The 24,066-nt window shown below is 38.4% G+C and overlaps 4 protein-coding genes across 4 annotated transcripts in view; 3 read left to right on the forward strand and 1 right to left on the reverse strand.

Moving 5' to 3' along the window:
• Positions 1 to 24,066, forward strand: part of LOC307151359 (uncharacterized protein) — a gene marked incomplete at both ends in the record, with an annotated part of 110,727 nt that overhangs the window by 31,243 nt on the left and 55,418 nt on the right. The gene's annotated exons all lie outside the window — the stretch shown is intronic.
• Positions 886 to 1,324, reverse strand: LOC307151417 (histone H2B). Its single transcript, XM_079859420.1, has one exon. The coding sequence runs from the start codon at positions 1,310 to 1,312 to the stop codon at positions 938 to 940; it is 375 nt and encodes a 124-aa protein (XP_079715546.1). The 5' UTR covers positions 1,313 to 1,324; the 3' UTR covers positions 886 to 937.
• Positions 2,720 to 3,105, forward strand: LOC307151414 (histone H4). Its single transcript, XM_079859417.1, has one exon. The coding sequence runs from the start codon at positions 2,740 to 2,742 to the stop codon at positions 3,049 to 3,051; it is 312 nt and encodes a 103-aa protein (XP_079715543.1). The 5' UTR covers positions 2,720 to 2,739; the 3' UTR covers positions 3,052 to 3,105.
• On the forward strand, positions 3,766 to 4,640 carry LOC307151408 (histone H2B). Its single transcript, XM_079859411.1, has one exon. The coding sequence runs from the start codon at positions 3,852 to 3,854 to the stop codon at positions 4,224 to 4,226; it is 375 nt and encodes a 124-aa protein (XP_079715537.1). The 5' UTR covers positions 3,766 to 3,851; the 3' UTR covers positions 4,227 to 4,640.

Below are 24,066 nucleotides of genomic sequence, written 5' to 3' on the forward strand. Positions count from 1 at the left end.
ACAATCTCTTCCCCACTAAAACAATCATATTTACTCACACGCAAAAAAAATAAAAAATAAAAAAATTCCCCACCACCTCAATTTTGATTCTCCACAATAGCTCTGTTCTGCTGTATTACTAATATTACCTCCCATTCTATTAATATTTCAAATCCTCTTGAAACCCCCCCAGTACTCTGATCTGTGCCCTATCTATCGTGCTCATTAACCGTAACGTGAACACCCATATCTCCCTCAGTTTATTCTTCCTTTCTCTGTGCTTCATATAGGCGGAGGGTGAGCCAACTCTTTAGTAAAGTTAAATGCGATTCCTCCTTTAAAACACATACAAAGAAATGTCATGACATTTACGTATCGCCTCACCTACATACACATCCCAGCATTAAAGTGGTTATGTTCACAAACCATGTAATTTGAACAAGCATGGCAGTAAGTTTGAATTATACCCTATTGTCCTCAATTAAAGGGATACTCAACTTTAAAATAAACTCTCATTTACTCACCCTCATGTTGTTTCAAACCTGAATGAATTTCTTTCTTCTGCTGAACAGAAAGGAAGATATTTGGAAGAATATCAGTAACCAGTTTCTGGTTTTATTGACCTCCATAGTAAATATATTTTTCCCTACTATGGAGATCAATAAGACCAGAAACTGTCTGGTTACTGACATTCTTCTAAAATCTTCCTTTCTGTGCAGAAGAAAAAGCATACAGGTTTTAAACAACATGAGGGTGAGTAGGCCTATGACGACAATTTTAATTTTAACGTGGAGTATAACACAACAGAGTTCTGCATCTAAGTTAATCTAAGACTTGAGCTTGTTTTCAGTGTTGATCATGGGATCAAGATTGTAGCTAAAAATACACAAAAGCTCTTTATCTGAGAAGATGGGTGGCTCTTAAAAGAGCCTTTGGGGTAGTTGAAGTCAGGCACGTCTCACTTCGAGCTGGTGTATTTGGTGACGGCCTTTGTACCCTCGGACACGGCGTGTTTGGCCAGCTCTCCGGGCAGCAGCAGACGCACGGCGGTCTGGATCTCTCTAGAAGTGATGGTGGAGCGCTTGTTGTAGTGCGCGAGGCGAGACGACTCACCGGCGATGCGCTCGAAGATGTCGTTGACGAAGGAGTTCATGATGCCCATCGCCTTGGAGGAGATACCGGTGTCAGGATGAACCTGCTTCAGGACTTTGTACACATAGATAGCATAGCTCTCCTTCCTGGACTTTCTGCGCTTCTTTCCTCCCTTACCGGCGGTCTTGGTGACGGCCTTCTTTGAGCCCTTTTTAGGCGCGGACTTTGCTGGTTCAGGCATGATGATACGAGATCAGAAGACTGACAACGTTATGTTGCCTCTTGTGTGATGCAGAGGTATTTATTCACTGCCCTATGCTAATTTTCAAAGGGATACGGAAATCTTTGATTGTCTGTTTTCATAGGCCAAACCCATAAACTCGTACTTCATTGGACAACTCGACGCATCAAGCGGCCCAATCACAGGCGGACCAATAATAGTCCCGCCCACAACTACCCAAGTTTCCTTTGTTTCGTTTCCCGCTCTTTTATTCAATATTTTTGAGAAAATAACCGATTCTAATATTGTGCATCATCGAGTCATTTTAAACCACTTATAAATCCATTGAGGGACAACATATAACATTTTTGTCTACATCTTCACTTCTGCTAACTGTGGTACTATTTTGATATATATATATATATATATATTTTTTTTTTGTTAGTTTCGTAAATAAATATTCGTTCAAATGATTAACACGTGTAACAAAAAAAGTTGACTATATCTTTGCATTTTCAACTATATTTTCTTGCAGGGTTGAACAGGTTTCGCCAACCCTCCAGAGTTGACCGGACCCCAATCACACACACCAAAACCTGCTAAAAGTCTTCAGATTGACTGCGAAATTACAGGCGTGTATTTGAATAGGACTTAAGCTGAACTCTTCAGGACAGTGAGACAGTTCAGCAGTGTAAAAACAATTTACATGCCTCAATTTTAGGACACTTAGACATGTATAAATAAAATAAAGTATAAAATAAAGTATAACATTTATAATGTATAAATAAAATAAAATATAAATAAAGAAAAGAAGAAGAACATGTCATACATGCAGCATATTTTGCATATTACTTGTTTTTTTGTTTTTGCATCACATAAAACAAATATTAATGAGTTTGGTTTTAATTTATACCTTAGTATAAAAACTTAGGAGATACAACTTGTGAAATCTATCAACATCTAAATATATGAAATATATCAAAAACTCCTTTGAATTTGTTTTACTCAAGTCTAGATTAAGCAAAACTGAAATGAAAAGGATGTTTTGCTGATCAGTTTCCACACTTGCCTGTTTAAGGGTTAAAATGTACACAGTCAGTAAAGAGTAACATAAACCTGCATTTTAGCATTGCAGTTTTAATACAGTAATTGTGTTTGTGTCTCCATTGTTTGTGTTTTCTGGATACCCATTATTAAAAAGGTAAAAAAAAAATGCAGGCATAAACAGAAGATAAAATACATTTTATGAAACCTGAATTTTAATATGAAACAAAGGTCGGAGTTGTGAATCAATCACATGTGCTCTCGGGGAGGGGTGTGTGTCATGTGACGCGGCGTTGGTTTCTGTCAGGTCCTGTAAGCGAATGTAAAACGCTTCCTTCTAACACCCAAATACAGTATCAGTTTGTCGTCTTACATTGGTCGACGGAAAGTAGTCTAAGTGAAACATGTCTGGAAGAGGCAAAGGCGGTAAAGGACTCGGGAAAGGAGGCGCTAAGCGTCACCGTAAAGTTTTGCGTGATAACATCCAGGGAATCACCAAACCCGCCATTCGTCGTCTGGCTCGCCGCGGCGGCGTCAAGCGCATCTCCGGTCTGATCTACGAGGAGACCCGCGGAGTGTTGAAGGTGTTCCTGGAGAACGTGATCCGCGATGCCGTCACCTACACCGAGCACGCCAAGAGAAAGACCGTCACCGCCATGGATGTTGTGTACGCGCTGAAGAGACAGGGACGCACCCTGTACGGCTTCGGCGGATAAACGCCTGAAACCAGGAGAAACCACACAAACCCAACGGCTCTTTTAAGAGCCACACACTCTGCCACATAAAGAGTTAATGTGCTGACCATGTCAATCATAGAATCAAGTACAAAAAAGCTTTGTTTTCTGAATCCAGGATGAGCTTCACCAAAACTCGTAAATAACGTTGCACAGTAATAAATTGAGACTGTCAACATATTTTTATTTTCTTTAACAGATAACATGTAAAAAGGAATGTCATGCATGTTAATCTATTGAATGAATGTTTGTCTACGAAACTAACAAAAAAGCAATTAACGCTGTATCAAAATAGTATTACAGTTAGCAGAAGTGAAGATGTAGACTTACATATATTACATTAGTTATATATTGAACAGTCAAATGAGCTTATATTTGCTTTTTCTGTCATTTAAACATCTCAATAATAGTTTTGTGATGACGCGTTGCTTTTTTTTTCTTTTTCTAAACTCCCTCAATGGATTTATAAGGGGTTTAAAATGACTCGATGATGCACAATATTGGAACCGCTTATTTTCTCAAAAATTTTGAATAAAAGAGCGGGAAACGAAACAACGGAAACTATGGAAGTGGTGGGCGGGACTATTATTTATCCGCCTGTGATTGGCCCGCTTGATGCTTCGAGTTGTCTAATGAAGTACGAGTTTATGGGTTTGGCCTATGAAAACAGACAATCAGAGATTTCCGTATCCCTTTGAAAATTAGCATAGGGCAGTGAATAAATACCTCTGCATCACACAAGAGGAAACATAACGTTGTTAGTCTTCTGATCTCGTATCATCATGCCTGAACCAGCAAAGTCCGCGCCCAAGAAGGGCTCAAAGAAGGCTGTCACCAAGACCGCCGGTAAGGGAGGAAAGAAGCGCAGAAAGTCCAGGAAGGAGAGTTACGCTATCTATGTGTACAAAGTCCTGAAGCAGGTACATCCTGACACCGGCATCTCCTCCAAGGCGATGGGCATCATGAACTCCTTCGTCAACGACATCTTCGAGCGCATCGCCGGTGAGTCGTCTCGCCTCGCGCACTACAACAAGCGCTCCACCATCACTTCTAGAGAGATCCAGACCGCCGTGCGTCTGCTGCTGCCCGGAGAGCTGGCCAAACACGCCGTGTCCGAGGGCACAAAGGCCGTCACCAAATACACCAGCTCGAAGTGAGGCGTGCCTGACTTCAACTACCCCAAAGGCTCTTTTAAGAGCCACCCATCTTCTCCGATAAAGAGCTTTTTTATTATTTTTTTATTATAACTATCATTTTATCTGCAGTCTTAATTCTATTAGAAACTTGATAAATAAGCTAATATAAACGTTGACAACACCGTTTCGGGTTTTTGAAGAGGCTGAGCACGTTTCATAACCCTATTCAATCTCGTTCAATTTGTCATTAACGTTAGTTTAAAAATCTGAAAATAAGGTTGTATTTTTCTTTCTTGCTCTGTGTAAATGGTTTAACTTACAGCATTTCCCAACTTATGTAAATCTCTTTAAACACTGAACTGCAAATTTGCTTGCATTTGAAACTCACTCCAACAACAGACATTCATGCATTATATTTCCAATAAAAGAAATATACCAATGAAGTAAGCAATCACTGTTTATTCTACTTTTAACAAGAGTTCTAAAATATTTGAGAAAAAAAAAATCCTAAAACCAGACGGGTTTGCAGAAGTACAGACAAAATTACCATGATGTGCTGACACTTTGTAAAGATGGTGGTGTTTTATACCTTTTTTTTTTAAAGATTTTTTTTTTTACTGTTTACTAAGATTTTACTATTTAAAACTCAATTCATGAAGTTTTCTTTTATTGTTCTAATTTCATCAGCCGATGAAGTCATGCAGATAAGTTAAATGCAGAAACTTTATTTCCATGGATTTACTATTTATGTGTTTGAGTAAAATTATCCTTTTATAAACTACTGCCAACTTCCAATTTTGGAAGTCCAAAATGGAATTCCATTATGGTCTTTTAGAGTTTATTTCCAGAAAATGACATGTGCATGGACATTTTTTTTTATTTTTTATAATTGTTGTTCATTAGTGGAAACTAAAATCAGTTTGCATCATGAATATTGAGATGCTTTATTTTTTGAGATATAACTTGAGGTGCAACACTGAACGATAATCAGATTTATTCCAGTAAAGTAATTGTTTCTATATGAGCAATGGCTGTGCTAATGCCAGTGACAATATCTTATTGGTCATTAAATTTACATGCTATAAATAAGTTATATGGTATGAGCTCTAGCTGTTCATTTGAACTAAATAGATTAGAGGGCAACCACTCCCTTTATAAGTGAGTTATGTTGAAACTAGTTTAAACAACAATTTAATATTTATAAGTAATCGACATCAATTTATTTGTGTTTATGCTTCAAATTATGTTAATCTAATTCAGTGTTGTTTGTAGGTAGAAGATAATTGAATTAGAAGTTGTGACAACAGTTTTGTTTATGCAAACTCGGTTTAATTTGTTACAAAATACAATACAATATTCATTAACACACATAACTAAGATGTACAGTGTAATAAATTACACTGCAAATATTATGATAATAATCAATTATTTCTGATTTTTATATCTTTTTTGATACAAAGGATTGCTCTATAAGTTATGGTCAGTGCTTAATATGTAAATTCTGGTGTTGTGCCTAATTATTTATGACCATGAAGAAATGAGAAGCCAGAGGAAATGGATTAGAGGCAATGTTTATTCACTGGAACAAAATAAAGAAAAACATCAACATCTTTATGTTTGGACTCTGTTTGCACACATTACTTGCTCACTCACTCACTCTTAATGGCAAGCCGTAACAATCTGAGTTCCTCTTTCAAGTACTTAATGTAAGTTATTTGTTTTCCAATGTATTTATTGACAGCTCTCCTGTCCTCATGTTAAGAGAAATCATGAGTGTAAGTGCTGAGGGTGTTGTGTGCGCTGTGAACATGATGCTTACTGTAGTTGTATGCAGGCATTTACTCTCATTTAATCTCACAAAAACCCATTCCGTATATTATCCGTTGTGTACTGTTGTGGGTCAATTTGACCCGTTTTGATTTGTGCGTTGTCAGAAATATCAATTTTTTTGTGTGTGTTTGTGTGTGTGTGTGTGTGTGTGTGTGTGTGTGTGACTATTTCTCATTTAGGGTTTGACACAAAAAAACATATTACGTTAATAAATTGTAACTATGCAACGTCTACTACAGTATCGCATCAGGCAGTGCATTGTAGTCTCCTATAGGAGAGGAAGAATTTTCTAAACTCCTTAAATCATCTAAATCAACAATATGTATGTTAGACCCTGACTAATCAATTGAAAGAGATGCTTCCAGAGGTCATAGATCCTCTTCCTAATATCATTAATTCTTCTTTGTCATTAGGATATGTACCAAAAACTTTTAAGCTGGCTATGATTAAACCGTCTGTTAAAAAAAACACAACTTGATCCTACAGAATTAGTCAATTACAGGCCGATCTCAAATACCTTTTCTGTCAAAGATACTAGAAAAGGCGGTATCCTCACAACTGTGTTCCTTTTTTAGAAAGAAATGATATCTGCGAGGATTTCCAGTCAGGATTTAGACCGTACCATAGTACTGAGACAGCTCTCATTAGAGTCACAAATGGTTTGCTCGTATCATCCGATCATGGTTGTATCTCTCTATTAGTGTTACTCGATCTTAGTGCTGCATTTGATACTATTGATCACAATATTCTTTTAAATAGACTCAAAAATGATGTTGGCATTAGTGGAATTGCATTAGCATGGTTTAAATCATACTTATCTGACCGTTATCAGTTTGTTGCAGTAAATGAAGAAATGTATTATTGATCACAAGTTCAGTATGGAGTACCACAAGGCTCAGTACTAGGACCGTTAGGCTGCATAAATTAGGTCAGCCGGAACCGGGAACACTTCCTATAACACCCAATGTACTCGTTACATCATAAGAAGAATGGCATCTACACATGGCATCTTTCTGTTTATTCCGAGGTTTACTGTAATCAGCTGGATCCAGGCCGTATCCAGATCAGATGGAGGACCTGCGCTTAGACACAACCACAACGCATGATGTAGTCAGCAGTCTCCATCCCGGTGTGATGATTCTGTTCTTAAACCAGATGGAACTGGATAATATTCTGATTGTTCCAAACCAATCTTGACTTCTGACCTGTAATGCTGCCTGAATCATAATCATACACTGTTCTTTCATTGGCCAGAGGAGAACTGGCCCCCGACTGAGCCTGGGTTCTCCCAAGGTTTCTTTCTCCATTCTGTCACCTGATGGAGTTTTGGTTCCTTGTCCCTGTGGCCTTTTTCGCCTTTTTTTTCACTTTTGTTGCCATTGGCTTTTGGCTTGCTTAGTTGGGGACATTAAATTTAACATTTAATTTAATATTCAACAATAATATTGATCTCCCTGCATTGACACCATTATATGAGAACTGAACTGAGCTGGACGATGTCATCACGGTTTTCTCCTAAATTAACTAAATTAATAAACTTTTACAACAAAATGAAACGTCACCTGAACTGTTAATATTACACCAGAACAAACTGTATTGCTAGCCCACCCCAACACTTGCACACAATAATAATGATTAATGCTGGCCAATACTTAAGTAGGCTATATTACCTTTGTTGTACTGAAAATTATATAATTCAATAAAACAAGCAAAATGTAATTTGTTTTGTCATATGACATAGCTATGCATGAATACACACTAGATAAATGCAGTGAAAACATTAAAATTTTCAGTCAAGCAATGAATTAATGCATTAATTAAATAATTATATTTTATTTACTGACAACAATAAGAAACATGAATAAATTAGTAAAAGAACAAATACAAGTAACCATCAATAAATGTATATACAAGTCAACAACACACAAAACTTTATTCAAACTACAAGCATGTATTTACAGGTGGTGAACCCCACATCCTACTGCCATCTCAACACAGCGGTTCCCATTCTGCGGCTTTATTCTGATGAATCAGCTGACCACCAGAGGTGAGCCGTGCCTTCGTGCCAGAGGTTGTTGCATGCTCTCCACCGGATAAACACACACGTGTTCATCTGTCCCTGTAACATCCAGACAAGATTCATGTTACTTCTGTGATTTATGAGCTCAATAAACACACACCTGTTCATCTGTTCCTGTAACATTCAGACAAGATTTGCGTTACCTCTATGATTTATGAACTCAATAAACACACATCTGTTCATCTGTTCCTGTAACATCCAGACAAGATTCACTTATTTATCAACAGTACAAATGGACAAATAAAATATCTAACTTATGTTTAGTTACTACCCACTGAGCAAGCGACGTCTGTGGACGTACAAAACAGGTTGATATCAAGTCCGCCCGTCCAGGCCATGATCTGAACGTCCATTGACAGCCAGAATTAGTCGATTAATGACACTGAGTAATTATGTCCAATCTGGCCATAATCTAAACGTCTACTGACAGCCAGAACTAGTTCAGAAAAGACGTTCATACTGGCTATAATCTGGACGTCCTTTGACATCCAGAAACAGTCCATAAATGACGTGAATAAAGATGTCCAATCCGGCCATAATCTAAACGTCCACTGACAGCCAGAACTAGTTCAGAAAAGACGTTCATATTGACTATAATCTGGACGTCCTTTGACATCCAGAAACAGTCCATAAATGACGTGAATAAAGATGTCCAATCCGGCCATAATCTAAACGTCCACTGACAGCCAGAACTAGTCCAGAAAAGACGTTCATACTGGCTATAATCTGGACGTCCTTTGACATCCAGAAACAGTCCATAAATGACGTGAATAAAGATGTCCAATCCAGCCATAATCTAAACGCCCACTGACAGCCAGAACTAGTTCAGAACAAAATGACAAACAATATCTGTAAATTAATTAACTGACTGTTAATTTACAGACTATATCATTAACTGTTAAATTGATCTTGCTGGTCAGACACCAACAGGGTTCATGATGCACACATGATGCTTTTAAGTCCTCCTGGGAAGTTTGTATTCATGAGGTTTTACTATTTTACTATTTATGTTTTAAATTAATTTATGAAGCCACTGTAAAATGTATCATTACATGTTATATTGTAATACTATAATACTGTCATATTTTGTGCAGGCATTAGCTTCCTTCATCGTAAATAGAAAAGCCTGACAATGTAACTGCTAAATACCAAAGTATCACTGACACACTCATAACTCTTCAAGATCGGGCTAAAAGAAAATCCCAAGCTTCCTACTCATATTTTCATCATTGTGGCGGCGTTCATGTATGTTCAATTTGTAAATACGATCTTTATGATGCAGGTATGTTTTGAATGCATCAATAGCTCTAGTTTAGGGACAATCCATACAAACAATCTTTACTAAACAGACTGGCACAGTGAGAAGATTTTTGTCCTTTAGCAATGCTAAAGGCCTAACCACTGCAGTTAACACCATGCTGTTAAATAAAAGTCTGTAGGCAAGTCTTAAAGGGTTACTTCAGGATTTAGCATTAAGCTTTGTATTAGTAGAAAACCTGTAGTATTTTCGAATTACCATGCTTTCCCCCCTCATATCCCCCTGAGAGGAGAGATTTATGTATTTTTTGTCTGGAAAAAATCCTCCGATGACGCAAAAATCGTCATTTTGTGTCATCGGAGGATTTTCTGTCCAGAGGCTAAAGACTACAGCCAGTAGATGGCGTTGTTCCGCATGTTTACAACCCGCCCATACAGGGTGGGATCTCACTCAGAATGTACACAGTGTCAGCCGTCTTTCTTTGGAAGCTAAGCTAGCATGCTCTTGTTCTGTGGAGAAAGCTGAATAATAGGAGAAAGCTGAGTAAGTAGGGGTTACCATCCTCCTTTTCCCGGACTTGTCCGGCGGGCGAGACTGTTAAAAATGTCCGGGATTCGGCTTTTGCGTTCTGCGGTCGCCATTCATTGTTTACATGCACACCTCTCGTTTCAATCTAACTTAATTAATTCCGATCGGTGAATCTGAATGTAGTGTTTACATGAACGCTAAACAAGTGATCGGTTGATGTGCGTTTTACCCTTGCTAAGAAAATTTCCGCTCCTCCGTGAGAGATGTGAGACCCGGCGTGTCTCAGTAATGACGCCACCGGCCTCGCGCCGTTCTCCCGCGGCCGTCAGCCTCGTCCTGCTCGCCACAGTAAACATGATGAATGGCGACTGTAGAACGCAAAAGCCGAATCCCGGACATTTTGGGTCTCTAAATCCCTGGCAAACTCATCACTTACTTAGGCTAGCCTTGTTGTTTTCAACTGTGCTCTCTAACCGGTAGGCGTGGCCTCCTAAGGCAGCGAAGCAAGTGCATTCTGGGAGTTGTTGTCTTTCATCCACATAAGCCAAAAATACATTTTCTGGCTTTTCTCAGTCTAGAAAGCTCCAAATTCAAAAATGTCTCCACATTTCTTCTACTTAAATGACCTATTTTAAATACACATTCATCTTCCCAGAGTCGAAGTATCCCTTTAAGGTTAGGGTTAGGGTTAACCTAACCCTTAATTTCTAACCCAGACCCAGTTTCACAGACATGGTTTAGATAAAGCCAGGATTTGTCCTTAGTTCAATTTGGGTATTTAATTATAGCTTTTAAAAATGTGCCTTAGAAAAAAAAAAACATTACTGGCGTGCATCTTGAGACAAAACAATGGCACTGCCATAAGATATGTCAGTAAGTTGCTTTCAGGTAATACTGCTCAAACATGCATTTTAGTCTGGGACTACAGGCGTAAGTCTTGCCTGTGAAAGTGTGAAACCCGGGGTATTATGTTGTAACTTGTATATAATTATGCCAATGTTACCAAAGTGTTGCGTTGGACAGAGGATTAACTCTAAACCAACAGGTTGTGTACCAGTGCCACACAGGGTGAAAAAGGATGTTGACATTATTAGGCATAAGAGTGTTTCTAAAGGAAAGGTCAAGAATTTGTGACAGTGTAAAAGGGTCATTATGGGTCACATGAATGTAACTGTCACCACCATGATACCAATTCATTAGATTTTCATATAGATCTACATACAGAATTGTATATGAATATATGCAGTGTTTGCTCTGTTTAATATACTGTTTGCTCTATTAAATTGCGCTTTATCAGAACAGTGGTAAATGCATATTATATATGGTCAGTTACTGTAAGTTCTTACAGTATTTTTAATCTTTAATTTTTAATGTTTAATTTTTAATCATGCACTGCAATGAAAAAAACAATTTAACCAATTGATTAAATATACAGCCAGCCTACAAATACAACCAAATAAATAGCACATTATACATATATATATATATATATATATATATATATATATATATATATATATATATATATATATATTCATATTTTCCTGTAATTGCAATGTTGCCACACTATTGGCTGTCTCTCCTAGCTGTTTTGAGCATGATTGGTTATTCTCTGTTTATTCTGACTGTCATCCAGGAATCTAGCCAATGACAACTATGCGCGCCTTTACGAGTCAAGTTTGAATAAACGTCAGTTGAGCGAGTCGGTGTTTGCTTTGCTGCTGCGCGGGATCTTCAATATTAGCCTATTCTGTGGGTTTTACATCGTCTAAAACATGGATTATTTTACATCGGACTGCTAAATGTTTATTTTGAGCGAGTTGCTGGGTGTTGCTGGATGTAAATGAAGAACAAACAAGGAAATGGACAAAGAATTTTAACAACGGACATATTGCAATCTACGGAAGGTAAATAACTTTATTTTATACAAATTCAGCTACATCAAGATATAGTGTATTAAATTGAAAATCTAAACGCGATTAGAGCAATATTATTAGTGCATACGGTTATTCCCAATGTATTAATGTTATGTGCTGCTGCTAGGATGTGTAACGTTAACTTGTCTAACTTTATGATAAAAAATAAATGCTTTACAACGAGTGAACTGAGAATATTGGATCTTTAGACAGAAAGGAACTGTCACAGTCTTACTATAAGAATCTGCAAACTAGGCTTTTGAATCTATTGTTGATCGCGGGATGGCTAACCGATCAGTTAAATTAACGAGTCGTAATATGTTTTGGAGCTGGTGAGTCAATTTTGCAAGCTTTTGCAAATGTCTCCGTTAGTAAGTAAAACAAATAACTAATATAGATGTGTATGTGTGTGTTTCCTTCATGATCCAGGCATTTTGGGAATAAATATTATCCAGCCACACGATGTTCAGATGCGGTGAGTATTGTCATAAAATACTCGTGAAATAGAGGCAGAACATGTGAATCTGCTCAAATGCACTGGTTCAAACCCTCCAGACAAGCTTTATCTTCTTGAGTTTACAGGCCTAGCTGACCCAAAAATAAATGTCTTTCAAAATGAAAGTATTTTCAAACCTCTATAACTTACTTTTGTGAAACACAAGAATTTTGGGAATAAAACAACTATATTCATTGTATGACAAAAATAAAAGGCATTTTTCAAGATATCTTAATTATGGTTCTACATAAGAATCTCATAAAATTTCAACATGAGGATATGAGATAACTCTATTTTTTTTTTTTTTTTTTTTGGATGAGCTGTTCTTTTAAAGGATTAGTTCACCTCAAAGTTGAAAATTGTGTCATCATTTACTCACCCTCAAGTTGTTTCAAATCTGTATGAATTTCTTTCTTTCTTTCTTCTGCTGAACACAAAGAAAGATATTTTGAAGAATGTCTGTAACTTGGGTCCCATTGACTTCCATAGTATTTTTTTTTCCTACTATGGAAGTCAATGGGACCCAAGTCTGTCTGTTTACGACATTCTTTTTTTCAAAATATCTTTCTTTGTGTGTTCAGCAGAAGAAAGAAATTCATACAGGTTTAAATCAACTTGAGGGTAAGTAAATGATGACACAATTTTCAACTTTGAGGTGAACTAATCCTTTAAGGACATTTGCTAAATTAACCATGTTTTATTTATTATAGTGTAGAAACCATGTTTTTATGGTGGATTTAATACAATAATTTATTAAGTGAGTATAGGAGCAGGCTTCACTGCATATATTAATAAACTTTTAGAGTGCTGGCCTGGATAATTGTAATACGTAAAATAGGAAAGAGGCCACACTATGCATAAACTTATATTTGCAAAAATGCGTTTTGGCATCTCTTTTTAAAAAAAGTTTTTTTTAGATCAAGCATTGGACTTACGGAGCAGAATAGGCACCAACAGAGAAACAAGTCCATCACTAGTAAGTATCCACTGCAGTATCTGGTTACACTTTATTTCGATAGTCCACTTTAGAAATTTTACTAACTATAACTTTTCAACTACATGTCAACTAACTCTCATTAGAGTATTAGTAGGCTGTAGTAGACAGTCAATAGACTGGTAGGTTAAGTTTAGATGTTAGGATTCGGGTTAGGAGAATAAGTTGACTTGTAGTTTGCCAAGTAACTTATAGTCAGTAGAATGTCTGTTAGGGGACCAACAAAACAGAGTGTTAGCCAATATTAAGCAGACAGTCTACTAATACTCTAATGACAGATAGTTGACATGTAGTTGCAAAGTTACTTATAGTTAGTAGAATGTCTAAAGTGGACTATCGAAATAAAGTGTTACCCAGTATCTAAATCCGCAGTCAATTTTAAAGGCACAATGCACTCCAAAATTAAAAAATGATCTTTTTTTTTTCTTCACTCGTGCCATTCCAGATGTATATCTGACTTTCTTTCCACAAATATATATTTTTTAATTATCCATTATTCTAAGCCACTATAATGCAAGTGCATATGCCAGAAACTTCATACAGCCTATACTCACAGCTTGCTGTGTTGTTCACACAAGATGTTTTCTGCACTTATCATGTGAGCAATGCTCTTGGACTTTTTCGACCTTCAGCATTTTGGTGTCTATTCACTTGCATTATTTGACACACAAACACAAGAGATGGATAATATTTCTAAAAGTCTAGTTTATTTTTTCTAAAATATGTGTTTTCATCTGAAGAAAGAAAATCATATACCTTTCGGTCGGCATAAGGTAGATAAAATGAAGGGGGAATCAGTTTGCTCTCCTTTATCTAGTATTATTTATAAACCTTACATGTGATTTAATAAATGTACAATTAAAGGGGTGTTCCAAGCAAACATCTAAATCCCTTCACAAAGAGCCCTTCCACAAAAGGGTTAGCAAAGGGGGACATGCATGCGATGGTAAATTAACTGAAGTAATTTTATCTTATAGTAATTTTATATTATATTTATGGTAATGTGACCTAGGATGGCAAGTTCCTGTGATTCATTTTAAAACTAGATATGGTGGAAGAGTTCCATTTAACATAGAATAATTGAGTTGTTTGTTTGGGTTTGCTATATTACACACACTTTCATCATACCGAAGTTCCATAGGTAAAACTTTTATTAATAGATGCGTTAATGTAACTACCTGCAGGGTTAAAAGAAAAGACGTCAAGAACACACAAACTTAAGGAACTTTTACACAACATCAATGTACTAAAAACGGAAGAGTTCTTTCTTTGTTCAGATGACAACGTTATTAAAACGATTACCATTTGGACAGATCCACTGTGTTAATCTACATGTTCCTTCTTTTGGTGATGCACATTTTTCTATCAGACATAAGTTTTAGATACCAGACAAAACGAATGAAATGTGACCCATGCTAATTTATTCCCCCCTTTTACCTCTCTCTTTTATCTTTCTGTGGCCAGGATCCGTCATTCATCGGAACAGCTACCAAGAGAAGTGAGTATTCGTCCTCTACCTCCTTTGTCTCAATGTTATTTCAACACAATTGGTCTCCAAAGTACTATATGTATGTTTATATTAGGGGTGTAAGATTAAGAAAATGTCATAATTCGATACAATTGCGATTTTCGATTCAAAAACGATTCTCGATAAATAAAAAAACGATTCACAGTATGTAAATGTAGTTACTTTTCCTATGTAGGTATTAGGGATGTGCATCTCCATAACTGAGGCCGATACGATACACATCTCGATGCATAGCCAACGATACAATACATTAATGATACAGATAAGCAGCTGCCAGCTACCGATGCAATGCAATACGATTCACTATTATTACGATCCGGTGCGATTCGATATCGATTCAACGCATTGCAAAAATATGATGCTATGCAATTCAATATGGTATAGATAGTTAACTTTTATTTCTTTTGTTCAGACATAGGGCAAATCATAAAGTAGCTTAAGTGCCATCTGACTTTTAACACATGGCTCTCTCACAATCAAAAGATTTGGTTTCCACAAAAAAAGCAGGGACTGTAGGCTAACTGACCAGAAAGCAGGTGCTGTTATTATGTGCTTCACGGGCCGTTTATCAGTTTGGACCAGTGCAGCGCGAGCCAATCTTGATCAAGCGACACTGTTACTACACGGCGCTAATAGATCCCCACTGAAGTAATAACATCACTGCGAGATCTAGTGAGAAGCATTCATATTTCTCTGTTATTAACGGATCAAACAGCGCTGACGTGGAAACATTGTGCCATGAATGAACAATCCAGTGTCCACAGATCAGCAACATTCACCATGGATTTACTGTAGTAACACTAACTGTAACCATGGAAGTTTGGCAGGAATAGTAGGCTATAATGCTTTCAAGTTACATTACGTTGGTTTTATTTTGACATAAATAAAATTACTGCCCTCAAATGTTAATCTGAACTAAAATAAACCTTTGTTTATAACTACAATATTACATTTAATTTTTTTCAAGGAGCTGTTTTACATGCTTCTAAGAGTCAATTATAGCTTTATCATTCCTCAAAGTAAAAAAAAAAAATCATACTTTATGATGTTAGGTTTAATACAAAAAAATTCTCTGGTTCTTTCTCTGGTATTTCTTTCTTTTTCCTGTATCGAAAACGTACCGAATCGTGACACAAGTGTATCGTATTGAACCGAACCATGAATTTTGTGAACCGTTAACTTACACCCCTAATATGTGCGTGTGTGTGTATACGGGGCTGTTTAAACCTGGCCACTTGATGCGTTTTCTCAGATCGGATAGCTATCTGTTTTATCACAACAATTCCATTTACACCTGGTCACATAATTCCCTCGATTCCCTCGCTATGCAAATTTTGTGTGTGTGTGTGTGTGTGTGTGTGTGTGTGTGTGTGTGTGTGTGTGTGTGTGGAATGCCTTATATCAGGCTTGATGTAATTTTACTTGATTTGTGATTTATTTCATTTAATTGATTCGAGTACTCAAATTTTCAACTATGTATCTCTGCTATAAGCTAAACCACAACAGTGGCATTTGTATTTATTTATTTTACGTGTGGATTTTTTTGCTTTGATTGTAGCTGCTGTCATGAAATGGGACCCAGCTGCAACAGAGGCCCAGAAGTCTGTAGCCGATCATCTGAAACTGCTTGCTGCTATAAATGAAGCTTGTGAACCTTATAGCAGCCATATTTTGTTAACTGTTATGTTATATTGTTTTAACAACATTTTATAGATTATTTAAAGGGAAATTGTGTTCATTTACAACTTTTCATTTAGCTTTTCTGGCTTTTAAGTTTTATTGTGTTAATTTATACTTCATTCTTTCGGCTGTTAAGTTTTAAAAAAGTAATAAAAATATATTTTGAGATTTAAATAGTTGATTTCTTGGGGTGATTAGTTTGGTTTACAGGAAAATGGTAAGCAGTTTATTACAGTTATATTGTTAAGATATACAAATGCAAGTATATACACCACAGTTATTCAATTGAGTATACAATATTATCAATATTCTTTAAAATCTTATTTAGGTCTATGGTCTGTGTGTCTGCAGTTTCACGACACGACAACCATTAACAAGGAGTAACTGGGTTTTTCTCAGTGAGAACTAGCTCACTCACAAGTTCAACCACTGTTTTATAAATATTTGTAAGTAAATATTTTTTAAAGTTGGATCCTTGCAAAATGCACATATGGGATTTCCATGTCAGTATGGGTCTTTAACAGTCTTTGACATTTCTACTACAGAAAACACGTCTAATACAACTTTTATTCTGGCTGCCTTTAGATGTCTAACAATTACGTCTGTAGCACGTCTTTACTTGACGTCTATACAATGTCCAGAAAAGACGTCAAAAAAACTTTCATTCTGGCTCCTGTGAGGACGTCTTCTGGATGTCTAAGAACGTCTTCTGGACGTCTTTTTGCTCGCTGGGTATACTGTATGATTTGTTTATTTACTTTACTAACAGCACATTTGTCTAATGTAAACAGTGTTGACAATAGTGAATTATCTTACACACATTCATCACTCAGATGTCTGTTTCATGTTGTGATGTGCTCATCTGCAATACTTATAGAAGATTTTCTCATCAGATGTAAATAGACATTTAAAATAAGGGTCTTTAAGATGTATATGGTTTATGTAAATCCACTTTAGAGATGTACGTGCACTGTTAGAAATTTCTTGTAATTTTACAGGAAATTCCTGGCTAATAGTTGCCGTAAATTTACTGTAAACAGCATACAGGACTGTTATTGTAAAATAACTACAACAAGGTACTGTACTTAATAGAATTTCCTGTAATTTTACAGGATATAATACTGTAAATATCACAGCAAAATGTTATATTTACGGCAACTTAGTAGCCAGGAATTTCCTGTAATTTTAGGGATTTCCTGTAATTTCACAGGACAGAATATTGTAAATATTACAATTAAATGTTGTAACTTGGATAAATGTCCTCTTTCAGACTTCTGCAAAGAAAAACAAAACACTTAGTATTTTTTTTATATATATATTTTATTTTCTCTTAAAACTGATGAGACAGAGTGCACAATGCACAAACAAACAATCTATTATACCAAACTGGTTGAACATGCGTTGTCAAACATACTGTCCTCTAATGTCCCCTGCCCACTAATGTCCTCTAATGTCCCCTGCCCAATGTCCTCTAATGGCCCCTGCCCACTAATGTCCCCTGCCCAATGTCCTCTAATGTCCCCTGTCCACTAATGTCCTCTAATGTCCCCTGCCCAATGTCCTCTAATGTCCCCTGTCCACTAATGTCCTCTAATGTCCCCTGCCCAATGTCCTCTAATGTCCCCTGCCCAATGTCCTCTAATGTCCCCTGCCCACTAATGTCCTCTAATGTCCCCTGCCCAATGTCCTCTAATGGCCCCTGCCCACTAATGTCCTCTAATGTCCCCTGCCCAATGTCCTCTAATGTCCCCTGTCCACTAATGTCCTCTAATGTCCCCTGCCCAATGTCCTCTAATGGCCCCTGCCCACTAATGTCCTCTAATGTCCCCTGCCCAATGTCCTCTAATGTCCCCTGTCCACTAATGTCCTCTAATGTCCCCGTCCTCTAATGTCCCCTGTCCACTAATGTCCCCTGCCCAATGTCCCCTGTCCACTAATGACCTCTAATGTCCCCTGCCCACTAATGTCCTCTAATGTCCCCTGTCCACTAATGTCCCCTGCCCAATGTCCTCTAATGTCCCCTGCCCAATGTCCTCTAATGTCCCCTGCCCACTAATGTCCTCTAATGTCCCCTGTCCACTAATGTCCCCTGCCTAATGTCCCCTGCCCACTAATGTCCTCTAATGTCCCCTGTCCACTAATGTCCCCTGCCTAATGTCCCCTGCCCAATGTCCTCTAATGTCCCCTGCCCACTAATGTCCTCTAATGTCCCCTGTCCACTAATGTCCCCTGCCCACTAATGTCCCCTGCCCAATGTCCACTAATGTCCCCTCCCCACCAATTCGAAATCCAGCAGTTTTCTCAGAAGTGTGCAAACTGGTGCGTTCAGCCCTCGTCTTTTCTCTGCCTTGCTCTCTTCTCTGACTTCACATTTCTTGATACGGCTGTGTAAATGCGTTTGGCACCATATTCACTGCAGCAGTTTCTAAATTTGTGATTTGTAGAATAGGATTTGTGAACCTGCAATGAAGAATTTGAGAAGGTGTAACTGTTGTGTTGTGTTTGTGGGAGAGAAAAAAAAAATTCTACAAGTTTGCAACTCTTAAAACATTTCTCTCTTTGACTTAAAATTTACTGATACGCATGTGTGGCTTTTCTCTGCAACTACAAATTGCACTGTCACAGGCGTTCAGTTGATTTAAATCAAATATACCTCCATAATTGCTATGATCGTTTTCATGACAGTGCCATGTTTAAACTCACCTCTGAATGAATTCAAGTGTGCTTGCGGCTTCTGCCGGATATTGCAAGTTGAATACATAATAGGCAGCGAAGACTGCTGCCAATCCATGCAGGAGGTTGCTGTGGGGCCCCATCACACATGCTCCTTCCATGGACATAATCCAAGTGTCTGCGCCACGCAGTATCTCTCCTGAAACCCATTAACAATATGATAACTAAAAGCTGCACAACACACTATTGCCACCTAACATGAATGCATTAATGTTCAAGTGGAGAAAGACTTGCACACCTCCACTTGAACATTATTATCTCCTTTGACCCCCGCACCCTCCATCAACAACTCAAAGAAAGACATTTTTAGGCGCAACAGTCCTCCCTCAACCACATGAATTCATTAAAGAATTAACTTTTACAAAATAAGGGAAGATTATACCTGGTACAATTAATCGAGGTGTGCTTGGCAGGGTGACAGCTCTCTCAATATCGGCAGTCGTGGCAGAGGGCTGGAGAATAAAAACCATAAGTTAACCATGGGTAAGTTGAGTAAACAACGACAAAGAAAACTTGCCCCAAAATCTGTAATGTTCTGCTCAACACCAAGGGGGAAATCAGCTTCAACTTATGGTGCCAAATGTAGAAACAGTTGCACATGGCAATTCTTTTTTTTAAATATGGATGCCATGTCAATAAAACAGTAAATTAAAATTATTTTATGAACTACATGGCAGGAAGCAATGGCTAACCCATCAGAGTATAGCCTGGATCAGACCATGGACTCCGCCCACTTCGTTGAGTAGGCTCCGTCTCGGGTCTACATTCCCCATTCAGAGCAACGAGTACAGCCAGATCGGAAGAATGTTAGCCCAATGAGCACTGGGGGTGGATGGGACTAAACGTGATGAACCAATTAGCTGGGGGCCCATTTTCAAGCAATGTCTGCCTGTGCGCTGACTAAGAATATAGATTGAGGCAGTTTTAGTAAAAAACAGACTGTTTACTCGAATAACTGCTCTGAAACCAGACCAGTATTCTGCATGGAGAGCTTTTTTAGAAGGGGCGACGTTTTGGAAATGGGACAAGTTTTCTTTTGAAAAGGTATCTAAAGCCCTCCCCCTTTGTAAACGCTTTGAATGAGACGGGTGTCAGACTGAAGCGCTAGCTTTGGTCTGATACTCAGGCTGTTCGGAGTCTATGGAATATTAGAATAACTTTTGCAAAGTGTGTTCATAGCAAAGGATGGGGCTGGTGACTGATTTCTGGTAATTAACAATTACAAAATAGCAGGACAGAGATTGGAAGGAGGGAGTGAGGGAATGGTTAATTTATGTATATGCACTGCAAGTTATACTCACATCAGCCGTAAGGAAGATACCATCCCCCTCCTTGAAGTGAGCAAGCAGGCAGGCACATGATGGTGCAGATAGCTTTGTTGCCACTCTCTTCATTGTAGGCTTCCAGAACCTTCCCCACTCCTGGTGTCTTCTGCTGTTGGAAGTACTCTATGATGTTCTGACTCCTGTTGTCTATGGCAGCTGGCAGCTTCTCCTGGATAGGAATTCCGGTCAGCTCACTGAAATGCAAGAACAGGCCCTTCAAGGAGAAGAGAAAGGGCCAGTCATCCTTCATTTTTGAGATGCTGTGTGGAGGGTCAGCATTAAGTTCACAACGCTGGAGAATGTAGGTTCTCTGAAGCCATCTCTGAAGCACTCTTCTCTCCACGCCTGACATTCCTTCCTAGGGGAGGGGGGAGTCAAAATTTGGATGCATCAATACTCAAAAATAAAATATAGGTTTGTGCCTAAGGATGCCTAAATATAATTTCCACTATTCCTACCTGGGCATATAGCTGCTGCATCTGAGTCTTCATCTCTTGTAAGGTTTCATCAGTCTCCCCTGAGGGGAGTTCTTGAGGTGCCCATCGGACACATCCATACTGATCAACAGGACCTCTTCCATTTGTCCTCGCCTGGCGATTGCTGTGCTTATTCTTCCTTAACCGTGCCAATGTGTTGTTTCGGTTGACGTGCTCGATTCTGGTTTTTACTTGCTGGATGAGCGATGCCCCAGCTGTATTTTCATCATCATCCACATCCCCAAAACATGTGGGGTACTTCTGTATTATATCGTTTACAACTTTCAAACAGATCCCTCTATTTGGATTTGCATTGTGCACCCTCATTTGATCGACAACCTCTCTGACCATCGCTCTTCTGGCAGCAGGATTTGGTCTAGTAGATTTTGCAATGGCTGACTGGATCTCTGGCGTCATCTTCTCCCAGTTAACCTTCAAGGATGCAAACAGAAAATGGCGAAAAAAGAGAGAAGGACACAAGGATATAAGCTTTTAAGGGTGCATTTACAGTCAATTTCAGCATCAGACTCAAACGAAGTAGTGATCTAATTCTAAGATCTAAATGTAATCTAAGACATCTAAGAGGCCTGTCTGTAGCCAGTTGTTGAGAGTTCCACTAAGTGGCCTGTCAAAAACGATCGTACGTAGCGAGTTAAGTGGCTCCAAAGATGTTTTTTCCAAGATATTTCAAAGAGAATTGAGATGCCTGAACGCGATTAGTATAGTAGGCTATATGAATTTTTATCTAATCCTCCTCACTCCCAACAATAGTACAAATCAAGAAATTAACTCACAGGGAAATGGGGTACCTTAGGCTAAGTTCTGCGTTATGTTTGTGATCCAAAATATAGCCTGCAATAGATGCTTTTACAGAACCCTGTCGCTCAGTATTTTAATCTCTCTCTCTCTCTCTGATGTAGGCTAGGTATACGTCACCAACATTACACCTCGCTGTGTAAGCAGGTTGAGTTGCAGTCCATCTGCAATAAATGTAATATTTAATATTTTGTGATATGGGGGAAATGGGTCTAAGTGAAGCATTAACTGTCCACAAAAGCATACCTAGGAGAGTTGATCATATGTTCCTTACGGCCCCGGCATCCTACATGAACGCACCTAGAAATTCCTGATCATAGACAGGCTTCTTGCTGCGTCACTTAGAAAACGAAAATGAGGCTGAGGTTAACATGGCAATAAGGCGAATCGGTCCAACAAAGTGGCATTCACCAAAGACAGTGGCTGATGTTTACGTCATACCAATAATGTACAAAGCGTAGCCTACCCAGCCCATTCTATTCCATTTATTATTGTTTTAATTTTTATTTTAAAGTATAACAAAATCTGAGAAAAAACAAACATCGGCCATTGCCAACGGCCACATTGCTATTTTGAACATCGGCATCGGCCCAGAATTTTGCCATCGATGCATCCCTATCGAGTAAAATAGAAATATATTTTAGGAATCGCCAAGACCCGCCCCACCTTAAAATGTACAGGCCATGGTGTGGGTGGTGAGGGCATTGGGTTGGACGTTCGGGGTGTCTCAGGTGAGGAGAGTTGTGGACTTCCTGCGGGGGACAGGGTTGAGGAGAGTTGTGGAGAGCCAAGAGGAGACAGGGCTGAGAAGGAACCTGAAAAAATATTTACCATTAGACCCCTATGATCCAGACATATTATGGTGTATTTAAACACCAATCATATTTTCTATAAATAAAACCATTCATTATTCATTTATTTCAAACTTTTTGTCGTGGTAGCCCCAAAAAACAACTGTAGAAAGCCACCTGACAGCCAAGGTCACATCATGTCATGCTTCAAAAAAAATTTGATTGGTGACCAGGGTGGGAATTCCATTTGGCCATCGATGTTGCAACTTTTATGGCACAAAACGAAAGTGGATTTCACAATCTGCCAAACACATCAGTTAATACATCACGCCACAATCATACCGTATAAAAAAAAAAAAAAAAAAAATACAAATCACACCATCATCACAATCATATTAGAACACATTAAGCTACATAACAAAAGCACACTCAGGGCATAGTTCATGAAATAGGCTAGTAAGGCTACATAATCAATAAATTTTTACTGGGTATGATGGGGTGGCTATGGCAGAGAGGCTATGATGGTGGAGCAATGATGGGAGTGGCACCATAAAAGTAGTTTAGAGATCGCATAGTTAAGAGATTAGGGGTGCGTTTATAAATTAACTCTGAGTGCAGTTTCCAAACCGTCAAGAGTGTAGCAGAGCGTGCTCGGAGAGAATTTACAAACGCACCCTAGGTTTACAAGTTCAATTGTGAACATTTCGATGTGTAGCCTAATATACTTAGAATTAAAAACAGTTAAATCATTAAATAGGATGAAGGATAAAAGTGCCTTGTGTCACTCCATGCAGACGACCACCCCCATCCCGGAACCCGAACCACCCAACCTACGGTTACCTTGAGATGAAAAGGCACGGAGAAGCTTTCTAGACTGGACCACACGGAGAAAGGGCAGAAGATTTTCTTCACTTAGAAGGCTCATGTCCTCCTTGTTCTCCACACCAAGTTCCTCCAGGCCTGCCATCAAGGTAGTTAGTGTGTCTGCGGGGAGGTCCGGAAGTACTGCCAAGACAGCCCTCCTGAGCTCCTCCTGTGCTGCAGCCATGTCTCTGCAAAGGAGTGATGGAGACAGACCATTGTAATGTCACACATTGTGTAGGCTGGCAAAGGATAATAATCCAGTAGATCATCATGCCTCATGCAAACAAACTGCTCTTGAGGTGTCCCCAAAACACTATAGACCCCAATGTCCCTCAACTTAACAAAACGATATTTTTCTGTGACAAACAACACAGAGCCATGGTGCACAATGACCAGCTCTATCTTGCCAACCTCCAACTCTTCTTCAGTTTTCCCCAGCAAAATAAACATGCCCTTTTTGTATGATGTGCCCTTCACCGTCACTGTGTAAGATGCTACTGTATCTTTAGATTCAAAATGCAAACCAACAACAGCCTCTCGGATTTT

Source organism: Squalius cephalus (genome assembly GCF_949319135.1).
Source record: "Squalius cephalus genome assembly, chromosome: 23".
In the NCBI taxonomy this organism is placed as follows: domain Eukaryota; kingdom Metazoa; phylum Chordata; class Actinopteri; order Cypriniformes; family Leuciscidae; genus Squalius; species Squalius cephalus.

Coding starts and splice junctions, on each gene's coding strand:
- LOC307151417 (XM_079859420.1), bottom strand. CDS start 1,312: ATGCCTGAACCAGCAAAGTCCGCGCCTAAAAAGGGCTCAAAGAAGGCC.
- LOC307151414 (XM_079859417.1), top strand. CDS start 2,740: ATGTCTGGAAGAGGCAAAGGCGGTAAAGGACTCGGGAAAGGAGGCGCT.
- LOC307151408 (XM_079859411.1), top strand. CDS start 3,852: ATGCCTGAACCAGCAAAGTCCGCGCCCAAGAAGGGCTCAAAGAAGGCT.